The sequence below is a fragment of the Heloderma suspectum genome, chromosome 2 (genome assembly GCF_057233095.1).
Source record: "Heloderma suspectum isolate Gila_16-S chromosome 2, 16-S_ref, whole genome shotgun sequence".
In the NCBI taxonomy this organism is placed as follows: Eukaryota; Metazoa; Chordata; class Lepidosauria; order Squamata; family Helodermatidae; genus Heloderma; species Heloderma suspectum.
In genome coordinates, this window is record NC_139459.1 from 42861564 (window position 1) to 42883231 (window position 21668).

At 43.8% G+C, this 21668-nt stretch overlaps 1 protein-coding gene across 2 annotated transcripts; it reads right to left on the reverse strand.

The window, feature by feature from the left end:
• Positions 1 to 1897: 1897 nt before the first annotated feature.
• Positions 1898 to 19891, reverse strand: SREK1IP1 (SREK1 interacting protein 1). 2 transcript variants are annotated; one of them, XM_084833317.1, is made up of 5 exons: positions 19805 to 19891; positions 11147 to 11194; positions 5851 to 5991; positions 4166 to 4244; positions 1898 to 2892 (listed from the first exon to the last, which is right to left on the reverse strand). In XM_084833317.1, exons 1-5 carry the CDS (start codon positions 19815 to 19817, stop codon positions 2700 to 2702), a joined length of 474 nt encoding a protein of 157 aa, XP_084689443.1. In that variant the 5' UTR covers positions 19818 to 19891; the 3' UTR covers positions 1898 to 2699. The 2 variants fall into 2 exon arrangements, with proteins under 2 accessions (XP_084689443.1, XP_084689444.1); XM_084833318.1 differs by having other exon boundaries at positions 1904 to 2892; positions 5851 to 5988.
• Between the last annotated feature and the right edge of the window lie 1777 nt (positions 19892 to 21668).

Here is a 21668-nt window from a genome sequence, read left to right on the forward strand (position 1 = left end):
TGGAGACTGTAGCTGCCTGTACGACACATCCTATGTGCGGTACAGCAGCCTCCTTCCCTGCTCCGTGCTCCCGCAGTTAGCCACAATCGGTTATCTAGCCGAAAAAGCAGGGCAGGAGGAGCGCATAGGGAATGATCTCCTCCGTGATCCTCCTGCCCTGCTTTGGATAGGCAATCGCCTCCAAGTTTGGAGGTGGCTACCTATCTCGGTAGGATTGTGCCCTTAGAGAAGCAGAAGCTGGGCAAAATCCACCACTACTGTTTTGTCTGCAAGTCTATTTGCTGATGTCTTCAATAACTACACAAGAATGTCCTGTGCCAGGGCTGGGCAGAAAGTAAATTTCCAGATATTTTGGCTTTACCTCCCAGCATTTCTTACCATTGGCCATACTGGCAGAGGCTTCTGGGAACTGAAGTCCAAACATCTTAATATCTACCTTCTGCCCACCCCTGCCCTATGCCACTCAGCAACTTCAGTGGGTCTTACACATGAGACATTCCTGATGGACCTATTTATTTTTTAAAAAATCAGTTTAGTAGCTTAACTTCTAGTTTCTAGTGATCTTTATCTAGAATACAGCTTAAAAAAATTGTTAGTTGAACAATTATAATACACGGACAACCTGCAACACTTTGAGAACAATCCTATGGCCCTCAGACAGTGGGCAGAGGAGATGTTCCCTCCTGGCTGCTGTGGAAAGCTTCTCTTACGAGGCTATAATTGTGATCTCATAAGAGAAGTTGGAGAGGGAGAAAAGGGTGTGGTGGTGGGTGGGGAGGGGAGAGGCTGGGTTGCATGACATCCTATGGCCTCTCTAGTCCCTTTCCTGTCCACCGAAAGATAAGTCAGCTAGACAAGCTCAGAGGCCCATCTACTTGTTTTTTGTGTTTTAAACGGAGGAATGGATGTGAAGCCGGCAGGCATAGGATAGACAAAGGGCTCCGAACTCTTAAAAAGCCCTCTACTCTATCCTATCCGAACTCTAACAACATCCACTGAATGCCTTCCATCATCCAAGGCATGGAGGATATCTACGAGTGTGCTTCCTTCAGGCACCAACACAAGACCCACGAGATGTCAACAGATTCTAGAGGTCAGGCAAACACATATTTACTCACCCGGGCATTTTGTTTTTTTGCAGGGGTGGTATTGGTATGCTTTTAATGTGTTATCTGCTGGTTTCTTTGATGTGTGATATCATATTGTTGAGTTTTACTACTGTTGTAAATCATCCTGACATTCATTGTAATAATAAGTGCTACATGCATATTTTAAAGAATAAAATTAACTATTTAATAAAAAGCATTCCCCTCTCCGCCCTACTCCAGTTCACTGATGCAAGAAGTATTTGGTGCTACAGAATTGGTAAGGTTGATAGCCCTAGATCACTAAAATCATCTTTATCAGTCACAGCAAAATCATTTATAGAACCATTTCTCATGTTTACTTCTTTGATCCAACAAAATGTTATTTTCTCATCTGTACCAATATTAGCTGCCATGGTAGAAACATGGATATAGGAAATTAGCATCAAAATAATGATTGCTTTTATCTTACTTCAGGTGGTCAGAGAGCCTCCTTCTTAGCATTAGAAAAATATTTCATGCTTAAAAGTATGCAATGAGATAGAACTTAGAAAAGTTCCCCATTTCCATCTTGGTCACATAATTGTATACCTTCAAAAGTAATTTCTGTGTTAACACACAACCAACACAAGTCTTTATCCCAAGATGCATCTAAAGTCTTGTATCCACAGCTGGACTTTCTAACGTCCTTCCCAGACCACAGCTTATGTACTACAAAAAGTTTTATTCACTTATGTAGCTGGCTGCAGTTCAGGAAAGACAATTCTCATACTTCATGCACTCTGTCCCATTTTATGAATGAATGAATGAATGGGCTATTATAGTTTATTTGAAAGCTGTATAACATAAGTTTCCAGATATTTGCTTTACTTAATATTCTAGTAGAAGTTTGTGTAGACTGATGGTACAACTCTGCAGTTGGGCACAGCAATCTTATGGGATGGGAGAAAGAAAATTTGAAGTGGGCTCACACTGGCAGGACAGTTTTCCTCCCCTCAATTTTCTCCCCTCTTGCACAACTTTCTCTCTCAAGTTTTCCTTCCACCGATTTCAATTGGAGGGAAATAAAAATTTCCCCCTGTTCCAGGAGTGTGCTGGGGAAACAGGAGGGCTTTGGATCCTGTGAATCTACAACCTTTATGAGCACACCTTCTTTTGGCCCCATCCAATGGAGGAGCACCAGCTGCAGACTGTCCCACAGCCTCACCGAGGAGGCTTATAAGATTGGATCTCCCTCTCCTAGAGTGGACCTTTCCCTTTGCCCTTGGAAAGGGAGATCTGAAAAATCCTATGGCCTCTGGGACCCTCTCCCGGAGACCAAAGGACTGCTGCCTTACCGTTGTTATATTTTGTTCATGAATGGGAGACTTTACAATCGATTGTCAAGAGATTTAAACCTTAGGAAGTAGAACTGGTTCTGTTTCATATATGAAGTACAAATAAAAGTTATAACACATAGGAGAAAATAAGCCTCTGTGAACTTTAAAAAAATAGTTTAATACAAGGAGACATATTTATAAATAACAAGAATTTTTTCCAATAAAAATATGTATTTTAACTGGGCATCATTATAAACCTAATCAGGATGGATCTACATCAACTTAGCCTTGCTTCTCAGTCATTGCTAGAAGAGTCTGAGCTATCAGTAGATGAAGAATCTTTCTCCTTTTTCCTCTTTTTCTTCCCTTTTTTGTGATGTTTTCTTTTCTTGGATTTACTCTTTTTTTCCTTCTTCTTTTCCTTCTTATGCGATTTCTGTTTTTTTGATTTAGGCTCATCCTCTTCTGTGGCACTTGAGGAATAAGATCTATAAAACAAAAGAACATAGATCTAATGCTAAAGCTGGTGCACTGACACAGCAAACTGTTAGAAACTAGGAAATCTTTTGCTAAAAAGAACCTAGCTAAATACATGGGGAGAGCAATCCTATGCCCCCTAGACAGCATCTGGGGGACATAGGATTGTTCAATTTCTTGGCTACAAGGCCAGAAACAGGGCTCTGACCTTGGAGCCAGGAAACTGCACTCCCCTCCCCCTCCCAGCTGGCACAGCGAGAACCGCACTGACTACCTCTCTGCACTCAGAAAACAGAGCACGAAAACGGGGAAAAGGGAGCATTCCCTGGGACATGGAAGGGAGGAAACTGGGGCAGCAGCCATACAAGAAATCCTATGACCGCCTCAGCCTACTTCCCTCCCCCAAGCCTCCGCTAGATGGGCAAAAACGCCCATCTAGCTTAATGCAGAGCAAGAGGTGTGATGCACCTCCGGCTCTGCATAGGATATTCGTAAGCCTCCGAACTCGGAGGCTTAAGAGTACCGAGGGCACATCCCATAGGACTGTGCTCTAAAGACTTATCCTAAATTCTGTCATCCTATATACCCCTTGAATATATTCATTATCCAAGTGCTAATCCTTACATGGCCAAAACAGCACCATCCACACACAAAAGGGAGAGTTCAGCAGCTTTGGGGGAACCCTGAAGTTGACAAAAAATAGCGTTTCAAAAACTTGGGGGAACCCTAAACAGAAAAAATACACGACTGCATATACATGCAGTTGCTTGGAAGAAAGGGGATGGAGAAGGAGAAGAGAAAGAAACATACACTGGAGAGGCTGGTTTTGGCTATGAAGGTGTTGGCAAGCTGGGACTGAGTTCAGCATTAATAGGAATGATTCCAACAGTAGCGTGCCTGACTGCAGCTATTTGCATTTCATAGCTGAAAACAAATTACATTTCTATTTACTTTAAATAAAAACATTTAGCTGTATTCCTTCAAAGTTAAAAAAATCCAAGAGATGTTTCTACCGGTCTTTAAATCAGGGATGGAGAACTTGTGGCCCTCCAGATGTTGTTGGGCTGCAACTCCTATCATCCCTCACCATTGGCTATGCTGACTAGGGCTGATGGGAACTGCAATCCAATAACATCTAGCGGGCTACATGTTCCCCATCCCTGATTTAAATGATGTCAACATGGCCAAGATTCAGATTCGAAGCCAGCCTAAAAACAAGACTTTTCAAGTTCAACCCACTGCTATACACTTAACAATTTTGAGACAAAAGCTTTCAAATAGTACCTTTTCCTTGCTTTCTTTAATTTTGACTTTTCTTTGCTTTTCTTTTTGGCCTTTTTCTTTTCTTCTTCCTCAGCAATACCTATAAATTTATTTTTTAAAAAATGTTATAGATGCCTTCAGTTGGGTAACTTTTTGGTTCTGTACACCTGATTGCAAGACCAAAAAAGGTTCATTCTGTGGTTTGGCTGGAGAGGGACTCTTGGAGGATATTGATTATCTAGACCCAGTCCGGTCTGAGTTTCAACCTGGTTATAGAACTGAATCAGTCTTGGTTGCCCTGATGATCCACCTTTATTGAGAAAGGGACAGGGGGACTGCAACCCTGCTAATTCTGCTCAGTCTCTCATCAGCTTTTGATACCATCGACCATGGTATCCTCCTGGATTGACTATGGGATGGGCATTGGAGGCACTGTGTTACAGTGGTTCCGGTCTTACCTGCGGGGTCAATTTCAGAGAGTAACATTGTGTGATCATTCCTCAGCCCCTTGGCAATTGAGCTTTATATAGGGTTTTCCACACAGTACCATCCTGTCCCCAGTGTTGTTTAGCATCTATATGAAGCCACTGGGAGTGATCATTACAGGATTGGAGCCAAGTGCTATCAGTATGCTGAAGACACATAGCTCTGTCTCCCTGTGACATCTGAACCAGGTGAGGCTGTAAAAATCCTGGATCAGTGCCTAGATGTAGTAATGGTCTGGATGAGAGCTAATAAACTGAAAGTGAATCCTGACAAGACAGAGGCCCTGTGGGTGAGTGGTCCCTGGGTCCAGGAGATAGGCTCATTGCCTGTTCTGGATGTAGTTGCACTCCCTCTGAAAGATAAGGTTTGTCTTAGGAGTCTGGGGGTACTCCTAAACCCATCACTGTCGCTGGAGGCCCAAGTGTTCATGGCAGCTTCGAGTGCATTTTACCAGCCTCGGCTGAATTGCCAGCTACGACCTCTTCTGGAGAGAGACAGCTTGGCCATAGTGGTACAGGTGTTAGTAACTTCAAGACTGGATTACTGCAATATGTTCTATGTGGGGCTGCCCTTAAGGCTGCTCTGGAAGCTGGAGCTAGTGCAGAATGCAGCAGCTTGGCTGTTGTCGGGAGCTGCCCCTTTTCAGTGTGCAACTCCTTTGCTGAGGGAACTGCACTGGCTGTCTATTCACTACCGGACCAGGTTTAAGGGTTTGGTACTAGTGTACAAAGCCCTAACCAACTTGGGACCAGGATAGCTGAGAGAGCGCCTTCTCCCTTACCAACCTGCCTGATCATTGAGGTCATCGGAGGGCATGCTCCTGGTGGTTCTATGGCCCGAATGGAGTCCACCCAGAGAAGAGCCTTCAGTGTGGTGGCTCCCTTCCTATGGAACTCCCTGCCTCTAGAGGTCAGGCAGGGGCCAACACTGTGATGCTTCCAGCACCTCCTGAAAACAGCTCTTTTCTAGGAAGCATTCCTTGGTTAACCAGCCTTGGTCTTACTGGCACTCTGCTTTTTTTAAAGAATAATTTTAACATGATGTTTCATCCTTTCTATCTTGTTCATCTTATCTCTTGTTGTTCACAGCTCTGGAATCTGTTTAGATGTGGAATGGTATACAAATGGTGTAGCTAAATAAATAAACATCCTACTAACACAGTAGGTGCAGGTGGGGAGATTGCGGTAAGAAAGAAAAAGACAGGAGATGCTTGAACTTACTCTTATTTTCTGGAACGGCCTGCAGCTTTCCTAACTCCTCTTCCTCACTGTCTTCACTGCTTGTGCTGCTGACATCTAAAACTATGTCTCTTTTTGGGTCTACACGGAGAAAGTTTCGGCATTCGAACGTCAGATGACCTGCTAAGTAAAATTGAACAAGAGAAAAATAGTTTAGGCCAACAACAAAGTAGTCATATTTACTGTTCAGCAGTGAGAAAGGAAGAACTTTCAGTGGAAAAATAATGAGCACAGGAAGTTTTCGTTTAAACCGATAATTTGTTTGAATAGTTAAGTGATAAACCCTCGGAAATAGATGCAAGGTAGAAAAAGATTATCTCCATTATACCATATATTTTCTTCCACTTTCATATGTTTAGAACTGGTATGTAAGCCTTATCATTTTCAATGGGACTTTTTCTGAGTAAATGGCTGAAATATCATGGCACAGTAGATCAAGCTTAAAGGAGCCAAGTCTGCCATAAAAAAACAGTGGTACACTTTTCCCTTCCTAGCACCAGCCAGTCTTGCCACAGCATTTTCATTCCGTACAAGAGTACTTGTATGGGAATGGGCAGCGATAGCCCTATAATATGTCATCCTTTAGCCCAGGATGAATGTATACCCTATTTTTTAAATAATTAGTAAGTCACAAATTTTCATTTTTGACAGGACCAGAGCCAACCTTTTCCCTAAGTTTAAGACTGTGCAAGCTTTAATTTGTGCCATGACAGCTAATGAGGTTTTACGGTTTTATATTCCACTCTTCAGGCTACAGTAAAGGCATGAACATTTAAGGGCACAATTCAACAGGACAGGTACCTGCTAAATGGAGGGCTCTGATACTGAAGCCCTCCATCTATCCTAAGCCCTTCTGGCAAGAGCCAGGCAGAACGGGAGGAAAGCCAGAGGCGTTTTACCTCTCTGTTTCTCCTCTGCGCCATTTTATGCTAGAAGGCCTCTGAACTTGTCTAGCTTGTTCATCTTCCCGAGGACAGAGACAAGACTGAAAGGCTTGTGGATTCACGTCCTCTCCTCTGTCCTCCCCACAGCATGCTTCATTTCCTCCCTCCCTGTCCTCTTCCAAGCAGGGGTTTCCCTCTCTGAGGACATAGCTCTGTCTATAGCCTCAGAGCTAAAACCCCAGTATCCTATAGCCCCTCAGACAATGACCTAGTTCACATGTTGTGTCAAGCCCGGTGCCCTCTTTGCATGGCACCTGTGGGTGCCCCACGTGCCATGGTTTGTGGTGTCATGCTAACCCAGCATCGTGGGTTGTTTGAGGGGGCAGACAACCCTCAAACAGCCCTAAAACAAACTATGGGTTATATGAGGGCTGCCTACCCCCTCAAACAACCCATGACGCCAGGTTCACACAACACGGCAAGCTACAAGCGTGTCACTGCTTGCATACTCAAAATGGTGGCCAGCATGCTCCACTAAGCCCTAGGGGCAATTAACCCATGGTGGCTTAGCGCTACATGCAAACAGGTTTCCTGTCTTGGGGCCATAGGATTGCTCTCTACGTGTAAAAACCACAGCAAGAATGATAATTTTGTGGCAATGACTCTTCTCAGAAAACCTAGATCATTTGAAAACAATTTATCTGTAGACAGCCTTTATCTTTGAAAATGGCCAATTTAAGTTTATCTCTAAGCAACATCTTCTAATGGATGTTACACTAATGGGAAGGAAAGGAGTGGAAGAGCAGCAGACTAGCTTTGGAAGCCTTCACACCAGTTAAGAGATCTTTCGTAGCTAAAAGGTTTTCCTAAAATAAAAGCAACAAAAAATAAAAACAGTGACCAATACAAGCAATTAACCTTTATATACCTAACCACATTTCTGTTTCATTAGGAAGCCTCATTAGTGCACATTTCAACAATTCACATGGCATTAGCCATACAAGACACTGATAATACACAAATTAGCTGTACAGCTGTTAACAAGCACTTGTATGGCAAAGAAGGCTTTTAGCACCAACAGTTTAATAATTTATGTACATAATTCAAATACATTGTTAGAACTACAACAGAATTTATACCCAACAAAACGTATTTAAAACTGCATAAGGTCAGTCATTTCTTAATCATCCCTGCTTTAGCTCTACACTAGAACCATCCAGTGAAATTAAAATCAGACTAAACCCCAATAACAGGAGGATAGAACTGGGGTGAAAGGAGTACCACAGCAGCATTTTCTCAGTATCATCCTGCACATACACTAAGTTTTTTGTCAGAGGTCCTGCCTGTGTAAAATCAGGCAGTAAAATCAGTGCTAGTAAAATCAGTTAGGTGGGTGGGCATAAGAGACAAAGTCTTCCCAGTGGTGGCCCCAGTTATAGAACTCCCTTTCAATTAATATTTGCTTGGCCCCTTCAGGCATTCAAGAGGATCTCAAAAACATATTTTCACTGCTGCGTTTCTTTAGGGGAAGTGATGATTGGGCAATCTAAAGCATTTATCTCATACATGTATTTGCTGCATCTACAGTGGACTTACATGATCTGCCTAGAGTACCATTGTTTCATATATTTTGTGTATGCCTCTTTATGAGGGCTTAGCCCTAAAAAACACCTTATAGATACTTGGAATGAATGAATGAATACAAATATTCATGTACTGCCCAGTTATTGTATCTTATTCCAAATGTTAGAACCTATATAAATCAGGGCATTGATCGTTTTTCCTTTCAAGCATCTGGCTTATCAGAGGAACACATGAAGCTGCCTTATAACAAGTAAGGCTACTGACTCATTTATTCCAATATTATCTTCTCTAGCAGTGCAGCCTTCCACAACTCAGAGCCCTCCAGATATTTTGGACGTCATCTCCCTTCTGCCCCAGCCAGCGCAGCCAATCGCCAGGAGTGTTGGGAGCTGTCATCCAAAACATCTGGAGAGCACCAGCTTGGCCATTGCTGCTGGCAGTAGTTCTCCAGGCTTACAGGCAGAGGTTTTTAACATCCTTGCTACCCTAGATCCTTTAACTGCCAACTGAACCTAAGATCCAATACATACGAAACCTGCTTTGCCACTGAGCTACGGTCTTTCCCTTGCTTCTTTATGTGCCCTACTTAAACAGTGTTGGACTTCAATTCCCTGCTGGGCAGGCAGCACATTGACGTATCAGCAAATCCAGAGAATAAGCCTTTTCTTCTCTTCCACCAGTTGTTGTTTGTGGCCATAAGACCAGCTGGTGGCCATAAGACCATTAGTGTGATCAATAAATGGACTAAAGGATTCCGATAATTAACCTCCACAAAACTCAGTAACATACTGTTAGACTACAGCTTGGCAATTTCTTTGGGCGCATTTGGCAATCTGAGAAACTGTCCTGGGCACCATCACAAAATGGATGCCATGGTAAAGGACAAGTCACATGCCCACATATAAGGAAGAGGTGGGGTTTGAGGCCCACACACCAAACAACTCATTTGAACCCAAAGTTTTCAGCGCCATCAGAAACCAAGTTCACAGCAATCCCAGCTGCTGTAAGAAAATGTGTTGGGGGGGAGTGTGTGTGTGGAGGGGTAGAGTACTTTAGTGGGTACCAAGAAAAGGGCACAAGTGCTAGACTAATGGTGCTAATGTATTAAGGGGATTAGGACACAATCCTATGTCCCGTAGACAGCGTCTGGGGGACAGAATAATTCAGTTAATGGGATCTGAGGTTGGAACCAGGGCTCCAACCTTGCAGCCCAACATCTGTGCTCCATCCCCCCTCCCCCTCATAGCTGGTGCAGTTCTCTCTGCACTAGCTACATTGTCAAGCTTGGGTGCTCCCAGGAGTGGGGAGGGGAGGAGACTGTGGAAACTGCATTACGCAGCTTCCTATGCATATCCCAGCCTCCTTTCCTCCCCGAAGCTGAGCCTAGACGGGCAATATTGGCCGTCTATGGAAAATGCAGGGTGGCCAGAGCATGGAGGCGAGGATTGCCTCTGTGCTCCAGCCACCTTGCATTGTATACTCGGCAGCCTCCGACTTCAGAGACTGCCGACTATCGAGGATTGCGCCTTATTATTTTTTGTGAACTGCATTTTTATAAACCATAATGGCAGCTAATGAATCTTCCAGAGATCTCTGCTGGCCAAGCAAAGGGGGAACTCTAAGGGCATTTGACACATGGATGGTGTGATTCAAAAGTTCCATTGGACTGACAGCTGTTATTTAAGTGAGAAAGGTCTCCAACCTTGTAAGCTATTCACATCTCAGCAGTGGCAATTCACCAGTCCTATTTGAAAGGAAGGGCTCATCATCTTACTTATTGGCAAATCTGGGGTTTCTAGAAGATTCTTGAACCAGCTTCACTTTGTTATTATGACCTTGGGCTTTATCAGATAGCTGGGATAGCAGAATGGCTCCAGACAACATTCCATTATTTCTGACAATTAGCCACATTACTTAGTAAAAGCTATCCCACTTCTGAGAAAAAAATATTTCATGAAATGGTTCTTTTCATAAGATGCCTTTTCTGACATGATGATGATGAATAATACTGGCTGAAGAATACTTAGCAATTCTGCATCCAAAAGGCATATAACTTTAGTATGGTAGCAGACAGGAAACTGTGAAGAAATAACTCCCTAATAGAAACCTGAGACATTACAATAGCCCCCACCTTTAACTATTCCGATATTCCTTCCACCAGTTTATGAAACATTCACTTTGCATGGTAAAATCCAGCATCAGCATTGGCATCTTTAACCCTACATCCCTTTAAACACTGGCCTGGACCACACAAATTGTAACTGTATGGAAAATTCAAAGAGATATGGAGAACTACCTCTGCATCAAATTTAATCAAAGTGGCTCGTGCATTTGTAAAGATAGGTTTGGATCCTAAAGTAAGTGGACAGAAAGAAGTTAATGAAAGGGAAGTCTCTCTATCCCTTCTACCCACTGCAGCAGCTTACACCCCCTAAGAAAGCCTCTCCAGAGAGGGAGGGGGACATTTGTGAACAATGTGAGATGGGGCACTGAGAAAGCAGAGAATCATTCAAACTCAGGAAATGGTTCACCTGATTTAGGGTGATTCCTCCCTCCTCCAGCATCCCATACTGCAATTTCAAGGCTATTTGGGGTGGGGGAGATGGGGAAAAGAAACGTTCATTCCATGAACTTCCTTTTCTTCACTTCTATTAGATCCAAGTCATGGTGTGTTGCTGTTGATTATATTTTCCAATTCCATCTCAACTATTCATACACTACATATTCATTATGTGTGCCCAGATAATGCCGTATCAAGCAACCAATGTTTTACATAAATGCTTATCAATTATATCTTTGTAGATACTTACGATAGCCACATTTCTTGCACCCTGCTCTGATGTTATCTTTATTTCCACCTGAAAAAGCCAAGTACATTTCATGTTAGTTGAGAACATAAGAAGAGCTGTGAACATAAGAAGAGCCATGCTGGAGCAGACCAAGGGTCCATGTAGTCCAGCATTCTGTTCACACAGGGGCCAAGCAGCTGTTGACCGGAAATCCACAAGCAGGACACAAATGCAACAGCACCCTCCTGCCCATGTTCCCCAGCAACTGGTGTCCACAGACATACTACTGCTGGTACTGGAGACAGCAGCCATCAGGACTAGTAGCCATTGACAGCCTTCTCCTCCAGGAATTTGTCTAACGCCCTTTTAAAGCCATCCAAATTGGTGGCCATCACTACATCTTGTGGAAGTGAATTCCACATTTTAACTATGCACTGTGTGAAGAAGTACTTCCTTTTATCTCGATGGCCTTGTAGGCCCCTTCCAACCCTACTATTCTATGATTCTGCGATCTGTCCTGAATCTCTCACCAATCAGCTTCATAGTATGACCCCAGGTTCTAGTATTTTGAGAGAGGGAGAAAAATGTCTTCCTATCCACATTCTCACACCAGGCATAATGTTGTACACCTCTATCATGTCTCCTCTTACCTCTTATTCTCTTATTCTCCATTCCTTTCTTAATTATGCCTAACATGGAACTTGAGCTAAACGTCTTGACCACCACCCTCATCATAATTATCAAAATTTATGTTACCCTCTCTCCTGCTTCTTTTTACATAGCGTAAGGTAGCTTCACAGCCAGATAAATTCCCTGAGTATGATAACACCATGCTGGCTGTAGCCCCGTGCACTTTGCATGAAGCTCAGCCATGCCACTTTGCAAAGGTTGCACCGTTTGGCAGAGTAGAGCTGCCACTTTTCCTTATTGCTCACATATGCTGGCTCTGCAGGCTGAAAATGGTCATGTCTTTATATATTGGGTTGGATCCAGATTTAAGCTGGATCAACGGTACTGGCAGAAGCAGACTTTGCTGCCCCCTCCAACCCATGGCAGCTCCTCCAGCCACCTGAAAATGCTACATAGAGATCAGGTTTGCATGATCGGGGAAGGAAAATAAGCCATTGTAGCTCATTTTCCCACCCCACATGTGCCAGTCACATGCCATGGCATTATCAAAATTACCCTCTCCGGGTGCAGCTTGTTGTGTTGTCCGAACCCGGCAAGGGCGCGCGGTGGGTGGGCGGGCTTACAAACCACCTCAGAACCCATGGCTTGGTCTAGGGTTGTGGGGTGGTTTGTAACGCACCCTCACCACATACCCTTGCCAGGTTCAGATGACATGACAAACCGTGCCTGGAGAGGGTAATTATGGTAATGACACAGAGCTCAACCAGCATGCATGGGACAGGAAAATAAGCTACAATTACTTATTTTCCTTCCCAGATCATGCAAACCCGGCCAGAGACCTAGTTCAGATGATCACCATGGCTTAAATAAGCCATGGTGGGTTGTGGCATGTGCCAGGTAGCTTCTGAATATTCAAGCTGCTACCACGGCTTGTGTCATCCAAACCCAGCGGGAGTGGGTTGTACAAGGGTTAAACAACCTTCGCCTAACCATAAAACTATCCACAGGTTATGCGAGGGTTGTTTAATCCTCGCACAACCCATCCCCGCCAGGTTCGGATGACACAAGTTGCAGTCACAGCTTGATAATTCAAATGGCTGCCCGCACACACTGCAGCCAACTGTAGCTTAAATAAGTCACAGTGGGCTGTTTGATCACGCAAACCAGCCCAGATTGCCAGGAGACTATGCTGAATGGGGTGAGCTGTGTGTGTGTGGTGTGTGCGCGCATGTGTGTGTAGATGGATCCCCCCCCCCCCGCAAATTGGGCAGGGGGACATGAGCAGAGTCCTTCTTCCTGCAGAAGGTCCCTTCCTTTCAAGGAAGGCAGGTCCTGGATCTAACCCATTATCATTTCTTGTGATAGATTGACTAATGGCTGCAATGGAATAGTGTATGAGGCTAGTGAAACTGATGCATTCTGGGTGATAACCCAGAACTGTCACAAGTGACAAGGTACTGAAAATTTGGTAGAAAGTTAACGTGTAAACAAGCATATCTTAAGAGAATGTGCTCCACCCATCATTGCCTGAAGCTGTCTAATATCACAAGGCAATAACAGATATTCAACACATTTCATTATGCATTCAAGGAAAAAGAGTACAATTTTTAAACTGTTTGGACTATATTAGGATTTTAGATTCCTTGTCATTTTTACTTTAAAAAAGTAATAACATTGTAGAGGTTCATCTTGGGGCACTGATGTAAGACAGTATAAAAGAGAACAGGCTAATTAACATACAAACTAAACACCACCCTAGTTTGCATGAAAACAGTTCTTCAATGGGTCAAGTGAATGAATTTATTCCTATAGAAACTAGAAAGGCCAGAATAAAAAGAACAGATCTGTATTGATGGTGAATACACAAATTTCCTTTACTTAAAGGACTGTTCATTTCAAAAACTCTAACCTGTGATTATATCAGATTAACGTATTGGGAACTGGCAAAATATTCTGAATAGCTACATCTGTAGTAATATAAAGACTCACTGCAGTAATAACACAATCTACAGGAACAATATGAAAAGAGCTAGCCTAAGAGTCTTGAATATCAAACTTGATTTTCAGCAGCTCCACCCAGCTTATCCATATTATTCAGACTGCCAATTCTTACAGCATAGAATTTAAATCTACCTTCTCTAAAGAATACCTACTATTATGATCCCATTTCTGCTAATGTCATTAAAAATGTGTACCAGAGCACTCATCCTTATAATAGCCAGTGTCTGTCTAGGAAAAAATAGGACAAATGTATGCTGCAATCCCCTTTTCTACTTGCATCATTTGCAGACCATCCCAAGTTTGAGAGGAGAAGCAGAGGATTTGATTCTCTTGGAAGGAGAAGGTGTCTTTTAGCTTTATATAGGTAATATTTCTAGTGCTCATTGTGGGGCAACTTAAGGCCAAACTGCTGGACAGTAAGCTGGAGTTCTAAAAAATGGTATCAGTCAAACCCTTTGTTAACAGCAAACATCTTTTCACTCATGTTATCCGTTTTTCAAAACAGTCACTCATATCATACTCTCAGAATGCAGAGGATATTGCTTTGTTATTGTTGTTATACATATTTGCTTAATTTGACATGTGACACTTCTGCAGCAATGAAAACATGCCATAAAGTAACATATGCTCTAGAAGAACTAGCTGTGTTATAGAAGAACACCAATAGAACAAATAGTTTGATATAGCCCCATGAAATCAGTTAGTACAAAACACAAGAGCTGGCATTTAAAGTGCTAACCAGATCTCATCTTGCTCCTCTTTAGATGCACCCCCTCCCAAACAGCCGAGATCTAAGAAATCCTATGCCCTGTTGGGCTCTTGCCAGCAAGGCAGAAGGAATGAGGGGGGCGATTTCCCATGGGGTGGATTGGCATGTTATGTAACCAACTCGCCAAGAGTGGAGGGGGGAGATTTCACCTCCTGTTCCTCTTCAAAAAAACCCATCTCGACGGGGCTCTGAAACTTTAGCTAATATGGAAGAAAGGCAAGGAAAGCAAAATGTTTCCTTTTCTAAAGGGAGTTCTACAATGAAATGTATATAAAATATATATTTAAGAAAAGACATTTCTGAAGCAAAGCTTCAAGTTTATAGGAAATGAGGATCGTTGTAGCCCTGTTTTTAAAAACTTGCATAGTTCTAAAATCCATTATGCCACTGTTTATTCAAGTTCTCCACCCACTTAATAATATGAAGAAACTGTAATTATATTATAGTTTGATAATATGCTATTATCAAAATCACATTACATTATTAGGGTGACTTTTTGGTAAACAGTGCCACCAGGGGGAGAAACATGCAATGATTAGCAATGATTAGCAACTCCCATTGCAAGCTCTCCCAAGAAGTGGCTTGACATGCCGTCTGCTACTGTGCTTTGGCTGTATGGTTCAAAGCAGATACAACAGTACTAGACCCCCTGTCCCATTCATATATTCAGGGTCCAATTTTTAAAGCAAAAGGGGCAGATGGGTGGTGCTAAACCCTTCTCCATCCACAGCTAAGTGTGGTATTCTCCAGGTCACACAAAACCAAAGGCAACCGTCTTGGCCGAAGAAATTCCTGAAAGAAAATTTCCGAAATCCATATCGCCGTAATACCTTTATTGGGCCAACTCAGAGGCCACAAAACACTGTGCAAGCTTTAGAATGTGGCTGATGTTCAAGCCAGGGAATTTGCATTTGGTTCTAGTCCTAAAATGGAAAGTGGGAGAAGGCTGCAAATATTCAAATTAGGCTTGCAGGGAGCTTTGGTTTCTCCCATCCTTGCCAGAAAGATCACTTGGCTCCAAGTGCCAATTGCCCTGGAACTAAGAACTGCTGATGTGTGTTCTGTAATTACCTTATGCTGTAAGCTGCCTTCAGAATCATCTGATTGAAAGGTAGGGTATAAATCAAGAAATATTTTTTTCTCTTTTATCGATTCCTGTGTGTTCTAGCCAATGTTGGCAGAGAAACAAAGCTTACTGGGATGGGGCTGAAGCACCCATTGGCTCTCAGGCCATCCCAACAATCGCGATCCCAAGCATGTCCCCGCTCTGACTCTTTCTTTGGTACATGCAGCCATACCAAGTCAATGTAGAATATATGCAGATAACACCGAAGGAAAAAATAAATACTACTAAGTCAGAGCGAGAGAAGAACCAAACTGTGGTTTCTGAACCATATGTGGTTCCAGAAGAGATCAAACAGAGGAAGGCCAGGATCTCTTCTCCATCATCCCAGAACGCAGGACATGGAAAAATGGGCTCAAGTTACAGGAAGCCAGATTCCGGCTGAACATCAGGAAAAGCTTCCTGACTGTTAGAGCAATACGACAATGGAACCCATCACCTAGGGAGGTGGTGGGCTCTCCCACACTGGAGGCCTTCAAGACGAGGCTGGACAGCCATCTGTCAGGGATGCTCTGACCTGGATTCCTGCACTGAGCAGGGGGTTGGACTCAACGGTCTTATAGGCCCCTTCCAACCCTACTATTCTATGATTTTATGATCTTAGGAAGAATTTTCTGCAAGGGCTTCAGTGAAACATTGTGCTCATCTCTCTCCCTGCATCTGTTTTCTAAGCAAGATATTAAGACCGGGGAAAGTTAAAGGAGTAAAATAACAGAGCTCCCTAAGTCTTCAGATGAGTAAAGGTAAGGAAGGAAAGGAGGTGCAGGTCTGGATAAGTGTGGTTATACTTGAGAACAAGTTTGCTGATGACACCAAATTATTTAGGGTGGTTAAAACAAAAAGGGATTGCACAGTGCTCCGAGAGGATCTCTCCAAACTGGCTGAATGGGCATCAAAATGGCAAATGCAGTTCGATGTAAGCAAGTGTAAAGTGATGCACGCTGAAGCAAAAAATCCCAACTTCAAGTATAAGCCAATGGGATCTGAGTTAGCAGTGACTGATCAAGAAAGAGATCTTGGGGTTGTGGTGGACAATTTGATGAAAATGTCAACCCAGTACGCAGTTGCTGTGAAAAAGGAAAAGTCCATGTTAGGCATACTTAAGAAAGGAATTGAAAAAAACAAACTGCCAAGATCATACTCCCCTTATACAAATCTATGGTGCAACCACATTTGGAATACCGTATACAGTTGTGGTCAGTGCACCTAAAAAAAAAAAGATACTGTCGAATTGGAAAAAGGGGAGGAAAGGACAGCTAAAATGTCAAGGAGCTGGAGCAATTCGCCTATAAGAAAAAGTTACAACATATAGGATTGTTTAGCTGAGAAAAGAAGCAAGAATGGGGAGACATGACAGAGGTTTACTAAATTATGCATGATGTGGAGAAAGTGGACAGGGAGGCATTTTTCTCCCTCTCTCATAACACCATAACCCGGGGTCATCCTATGAAGCTCATTGGTAGGAGTTTCAGGGTAGATGAAAATAAGTATGTCTTCACACAACGCATACTTAATGGAATTTGCTTCCATAAGATGTAGTGATGGTCACCAATCTGGATGGCTTTAAAAGGGGACTGGACAAATTTATCAATGGCTACTAGTCCTGATGACTATATGCTACCTCCAGTATCAGAGGCAATATGCCTATATATACCAGTTGCTGGGGAACATGGGCAAGAGGGTGCAGTTGCACTCATGCCCTGCTTGTGGATTTCCTTCAGGCAGCTGGTTGGCCACTGTGTGAACAGGATGCTGGACTTGATGGACCCTTGATCTGAGCCAGCATGGCTTTTATGTTCTTCTTATGTTCTAGATGTCGTAGGCAATTCAAACGTATTAAGAAATTTTCCACTGGTGTCTCCTTGAGGTGTAGGGACACAGCCGGACCAAGTGTTTTGTTGTGCCTAAACATGAACATTTCTGTTATGCTGCTTCTGTCTTTGGAACAGAGGGCATCTCCATGCACAGCAGGCAACTATTATTCTGCTCTTCCCAAGTGGAATCCAGGCCAGGGTTAGGCAGACTTCAGGCTAGTTGGAACTACTTTGTATTTTACTAGAACCTCAAGATCCATCAACCAGAGTCAGGGGCAAAAGACAGACATTGAATTACAGAATTTTGAGTCTAGGAATTTATCTTGAGAAGCTGAGCTCAGTCTTTCCACACAAAAGTCCACACCTAGTCACTCGTTACAGCTTTCTTCATTTCAGCAGTATGATATGTAATCTATATTGCAGAATACGTAACATACATATTACTCTGTATATGGTCTATCACTGTATTTGCAAAGGACAGAACCCCATTCCTCAAGCAGGACTTACAGAGCAAAGCTTGGAGATATATAGGTTTGGGAATATCCCTCCCAGAATGACACACACATGTAGGCAGCAATTCTATACATACTCAGCTGGGAGTAGGGACCATTCAACAACACAGCAGGGTTTGCTTCAGAGTAAACATGCATAGATAGCTTGTTTAATCTTCTTAATACCTTTAGGGTGCAATCCTATGCAAATTTAAACACAAAAAAGTCCTAGAACTCCCAGTATTCCCCAGTCAACACGGCTGGCTGTGGAATGCTGAGAGTTGTAGGACTTTTTTTGTCTAAATTAGCATAGGATTGAACCCTTACTACCTTTCTCTTTGCCAATCCCACTTGCTTGTACCTCTTAAAACTTTGAGATCAGACTAGATTATTGGTGAATAAGGGAAAGACAAGATTGAAACTCCACGTTAATTTCACTATCACAGAGTATACTGACACCATAAAATGATTCCAACAGTTATTTTTTTTTCTTTTAAGTACTACATTAAAATTACACAAATGAAACCTTGCATTTTACATTCCTGTATTTGTAAAAAATACGCAGTAAACCAAAGTTAAAAAACACCTGAAGTTTAGCATTTTGTCAGACATTGTCCACACTCAAACCAACATTTAAGCCCTTAACAGCACAATCTTATATGTCAGGAATGGGCAGAAGGTACACCAAGGAATACTGGAAGATGTCTAGGTAATTTGAAGTAGATCAGCAAAGATTTCTTACTCCCAGTTTATCAATGGCAACAACAAAATGATCCCCCTCCCACAATACTGCTGAAGTGAATAAGGCTTCCCAAAGAGGCACGCCTGGTGCCTATGCTATGCTCTTTCTGGTGCCAGGTGCAGATTTTATTATTATCCCAGGCATTTTAGGGCACAATACTATGCACATATAGACAGAAATTAGTCCTACAACTCCCAGCATTCCCCAGCCAGCCACTTTCAGTTGTTTTAAATCTGTCTTTTAAAACTTTGCATTGCTGCTAGGTTTTAGTTTGGTTTTTAATTTTATATTGTAGTTTTAAAGTGTTCTATTGTATCATGTTGTATTTTATGGTTTTAATTGTTGTGAACTGCCCAGAGAGCATCGGCTGTCGGGCGGGAAAGAAATAAAGCAGGAACGGGTGATTGGGAGTGGATTTCTGCATGGAACGACTGAGAGCCCAGCTCGGCTCTGGAACTCGTGATAAATTCCTAGGCTCAGAATTCTGTAATTCACTTGAAAGTCTTTTGCCCCTGGCTCTGGCTGGTGGATCTTGAGGTTCTAGTAAAATGCAAAGTAGATCCCACTAGTCTGAAATCTACTCACGCCTACGATATATGCCTACTCAAAAGTAAGTCCCATTAAATGTTTTGAAATACTTTCCTCTAGCTTTGTATACAATTGTATAATCAGTCTACTGTGTCTCCTAATTAATTTGGAGCGATGCTGACTGTGTATATCAAGGGTCTCCCATGTTTGATCATTGTGTTATGGGTGATGTTAGATCCTTTCTTTTAATAAATGGAAAATTCAATAAAAATATTACAAAGTAAAAAGTCCCATCGCGTTCAATAGGGCTTACCCCTGGGTAAATAGGGACGGGACGGCAGCCCATGCTTGGGACGATGCCCCGCTGAACTCAACAGGATTTACTTCTCAGCAGGCAGGGGCGGGACTGCACTGGTCGCCCATCCCTCAGTTGAGCTCGACAGTGCTTCCTCCCCGACTTTCCCTTTCATCCCCCCGCCCCCGGGTCGAGCGACGAAAGGCGCGGGGCCGGCAGCTCCTTTTCACACGACCACCGCCTAGCACGTGCCCAGCCCTCCTCCCGCTCCATTCCAGCAGCTCACCTGGCAGCGCCATGCAGCCCCCGCACCCCAGCCAGCCTCTGCCTGAGCCCCCGCGGACTCCAGCTATCGGGCGGACGACTTCAAAGCGGCTACGCCTCTCGGCCGGGAAACTTTGACCCGACCACGGAGGGCTGTACCATTAGAAAGGGGAGGAAGGGCAGAGAAAGCACGCATAGGGAGGCGAGTGAAGGAGCTGGAGGCAGCACATGCATTCCTCCTTCGCCGAGCAAGGAGTCGTAGGTTGATCTAGAGCCCCTTCGCCGATCCCAGGGCGAAGGTTTGTCAAGCCACACCACTGAGGATACCCTCTTAACACATACCACCCCTCCTGCAATGGGATAGTCCCCTTCCCATGAACCAATCCTAGTGAAAAGAGGCGGGTTACCTAGTTGATTGATATTGCCTCGGGTGAATGGGAGTGCAGCAAAGTTTGTTTTCTGAAAAAGCGTGTAGTCCCTCGGAAATAAACCGATTTTGTGTATATCTTGTTAACTCGAAAGTAAGCCCCCCTGAGTTAAATGAGGGTGACAGCGCGAGCCTGTACGTGTCTACTCCGAAGTAAGACCCATTGAGCTCAATGGGTCTTAATTCCGAGTAAACATGCATAGGCTTACGCAGCGTCCACGTGTGTAGAATGCGGGGGGGGGGGGTGTTGTGGGTTGGAAGGATAAAGCGTTTAATGGCTACTAGTCCTGATGATTATGCTCCCAGTATCAGAGGCAGTATGCCTATGTACACCAATTGCTGGGGAACATGGGCAGGAGGGTGCTGCAGCACGCATGTCCTGCTCATGGGTTTCCTGTGGGCAGCTGGTTGGCCACGGTGCAAACGGAATGCTGGACTAGATGGACCCTTCACCTGATCCAGCATGGCACTTCATATGTTCTTAAGGAGTGTCGCTGCTCCTGGAGGATAGATCTATCTCAACTTTCCCCAGCGTGGTGCCCTCCAGATGTGTTGGACTTCAACTCCCATCAACCCCAGCCAGTATGGCTAATGGTCAGGAATGCTGGGAGTTGTAGTCCAAATATCTCAAGGACACCAGGTTGGGGAAGGCTGGTCTACCTGATAAGATCTACCAGGTGTTAGCCATGATGTGGCTAAATGGAGCCCCCATGTTTAAATTTATTTATTTATTTATTAAATTTATTAATCGCCCATCTGACTGGTCACCCAGCCACTCTGGGCGATGTACAACCCACCATAAACAATTTAAAACAATAAAATTTTACCATAAATTTTTTTTTTAAAAAAAATACCCTAACCCACCCCAAATGCCTGCCTGAACAACCACGTTTTTAATGCACGACGGAAGCTCATTAAAGAGGGGGCATGACGGAGTTCCCTAGGGAGGGAGTTCCACAGAGTGGGGGCCACCACAGAGAAGGCCCTCTCCCTCGTCCCCACCAGTCTAGCTGTCCTGGCTGATGGGACAGAGAGAAGGCCATCCGAGGCTGATCTTGTTAAGCGGCCTGTCTGGTGTTGCTGGAGGCGCTCCTTAAGATAGGCTGGGCCGGAACCATATAGGGTTTTAAAGGTCAAAACCAACACCTTGAATTTGGCCCGGAAAACAACTGGTAACCAGTGCAACTCCTTCAGCACTGGAGTGATGTGATCTCGCCTGCGGCTGCCTTTAATCAGGCGAGCCGCCGCGTTCTGTACCAGCTGCAGTTTCCGAACCGTCTTCAAGGGTAACCCCACGTAGAGCGCATTACAGTAGTCTAAACGAGAGGAGACCAGGGCATGTACTACCGATGGGAGCAGATGGTCGGGAAGGAAGGGGTGCAGCTGCCATATCAGATGGAGTTGATACAGCGCTGTCCGGCTCACAGCTGACACCTGAGCCTCCATGGACAGCTGGGAG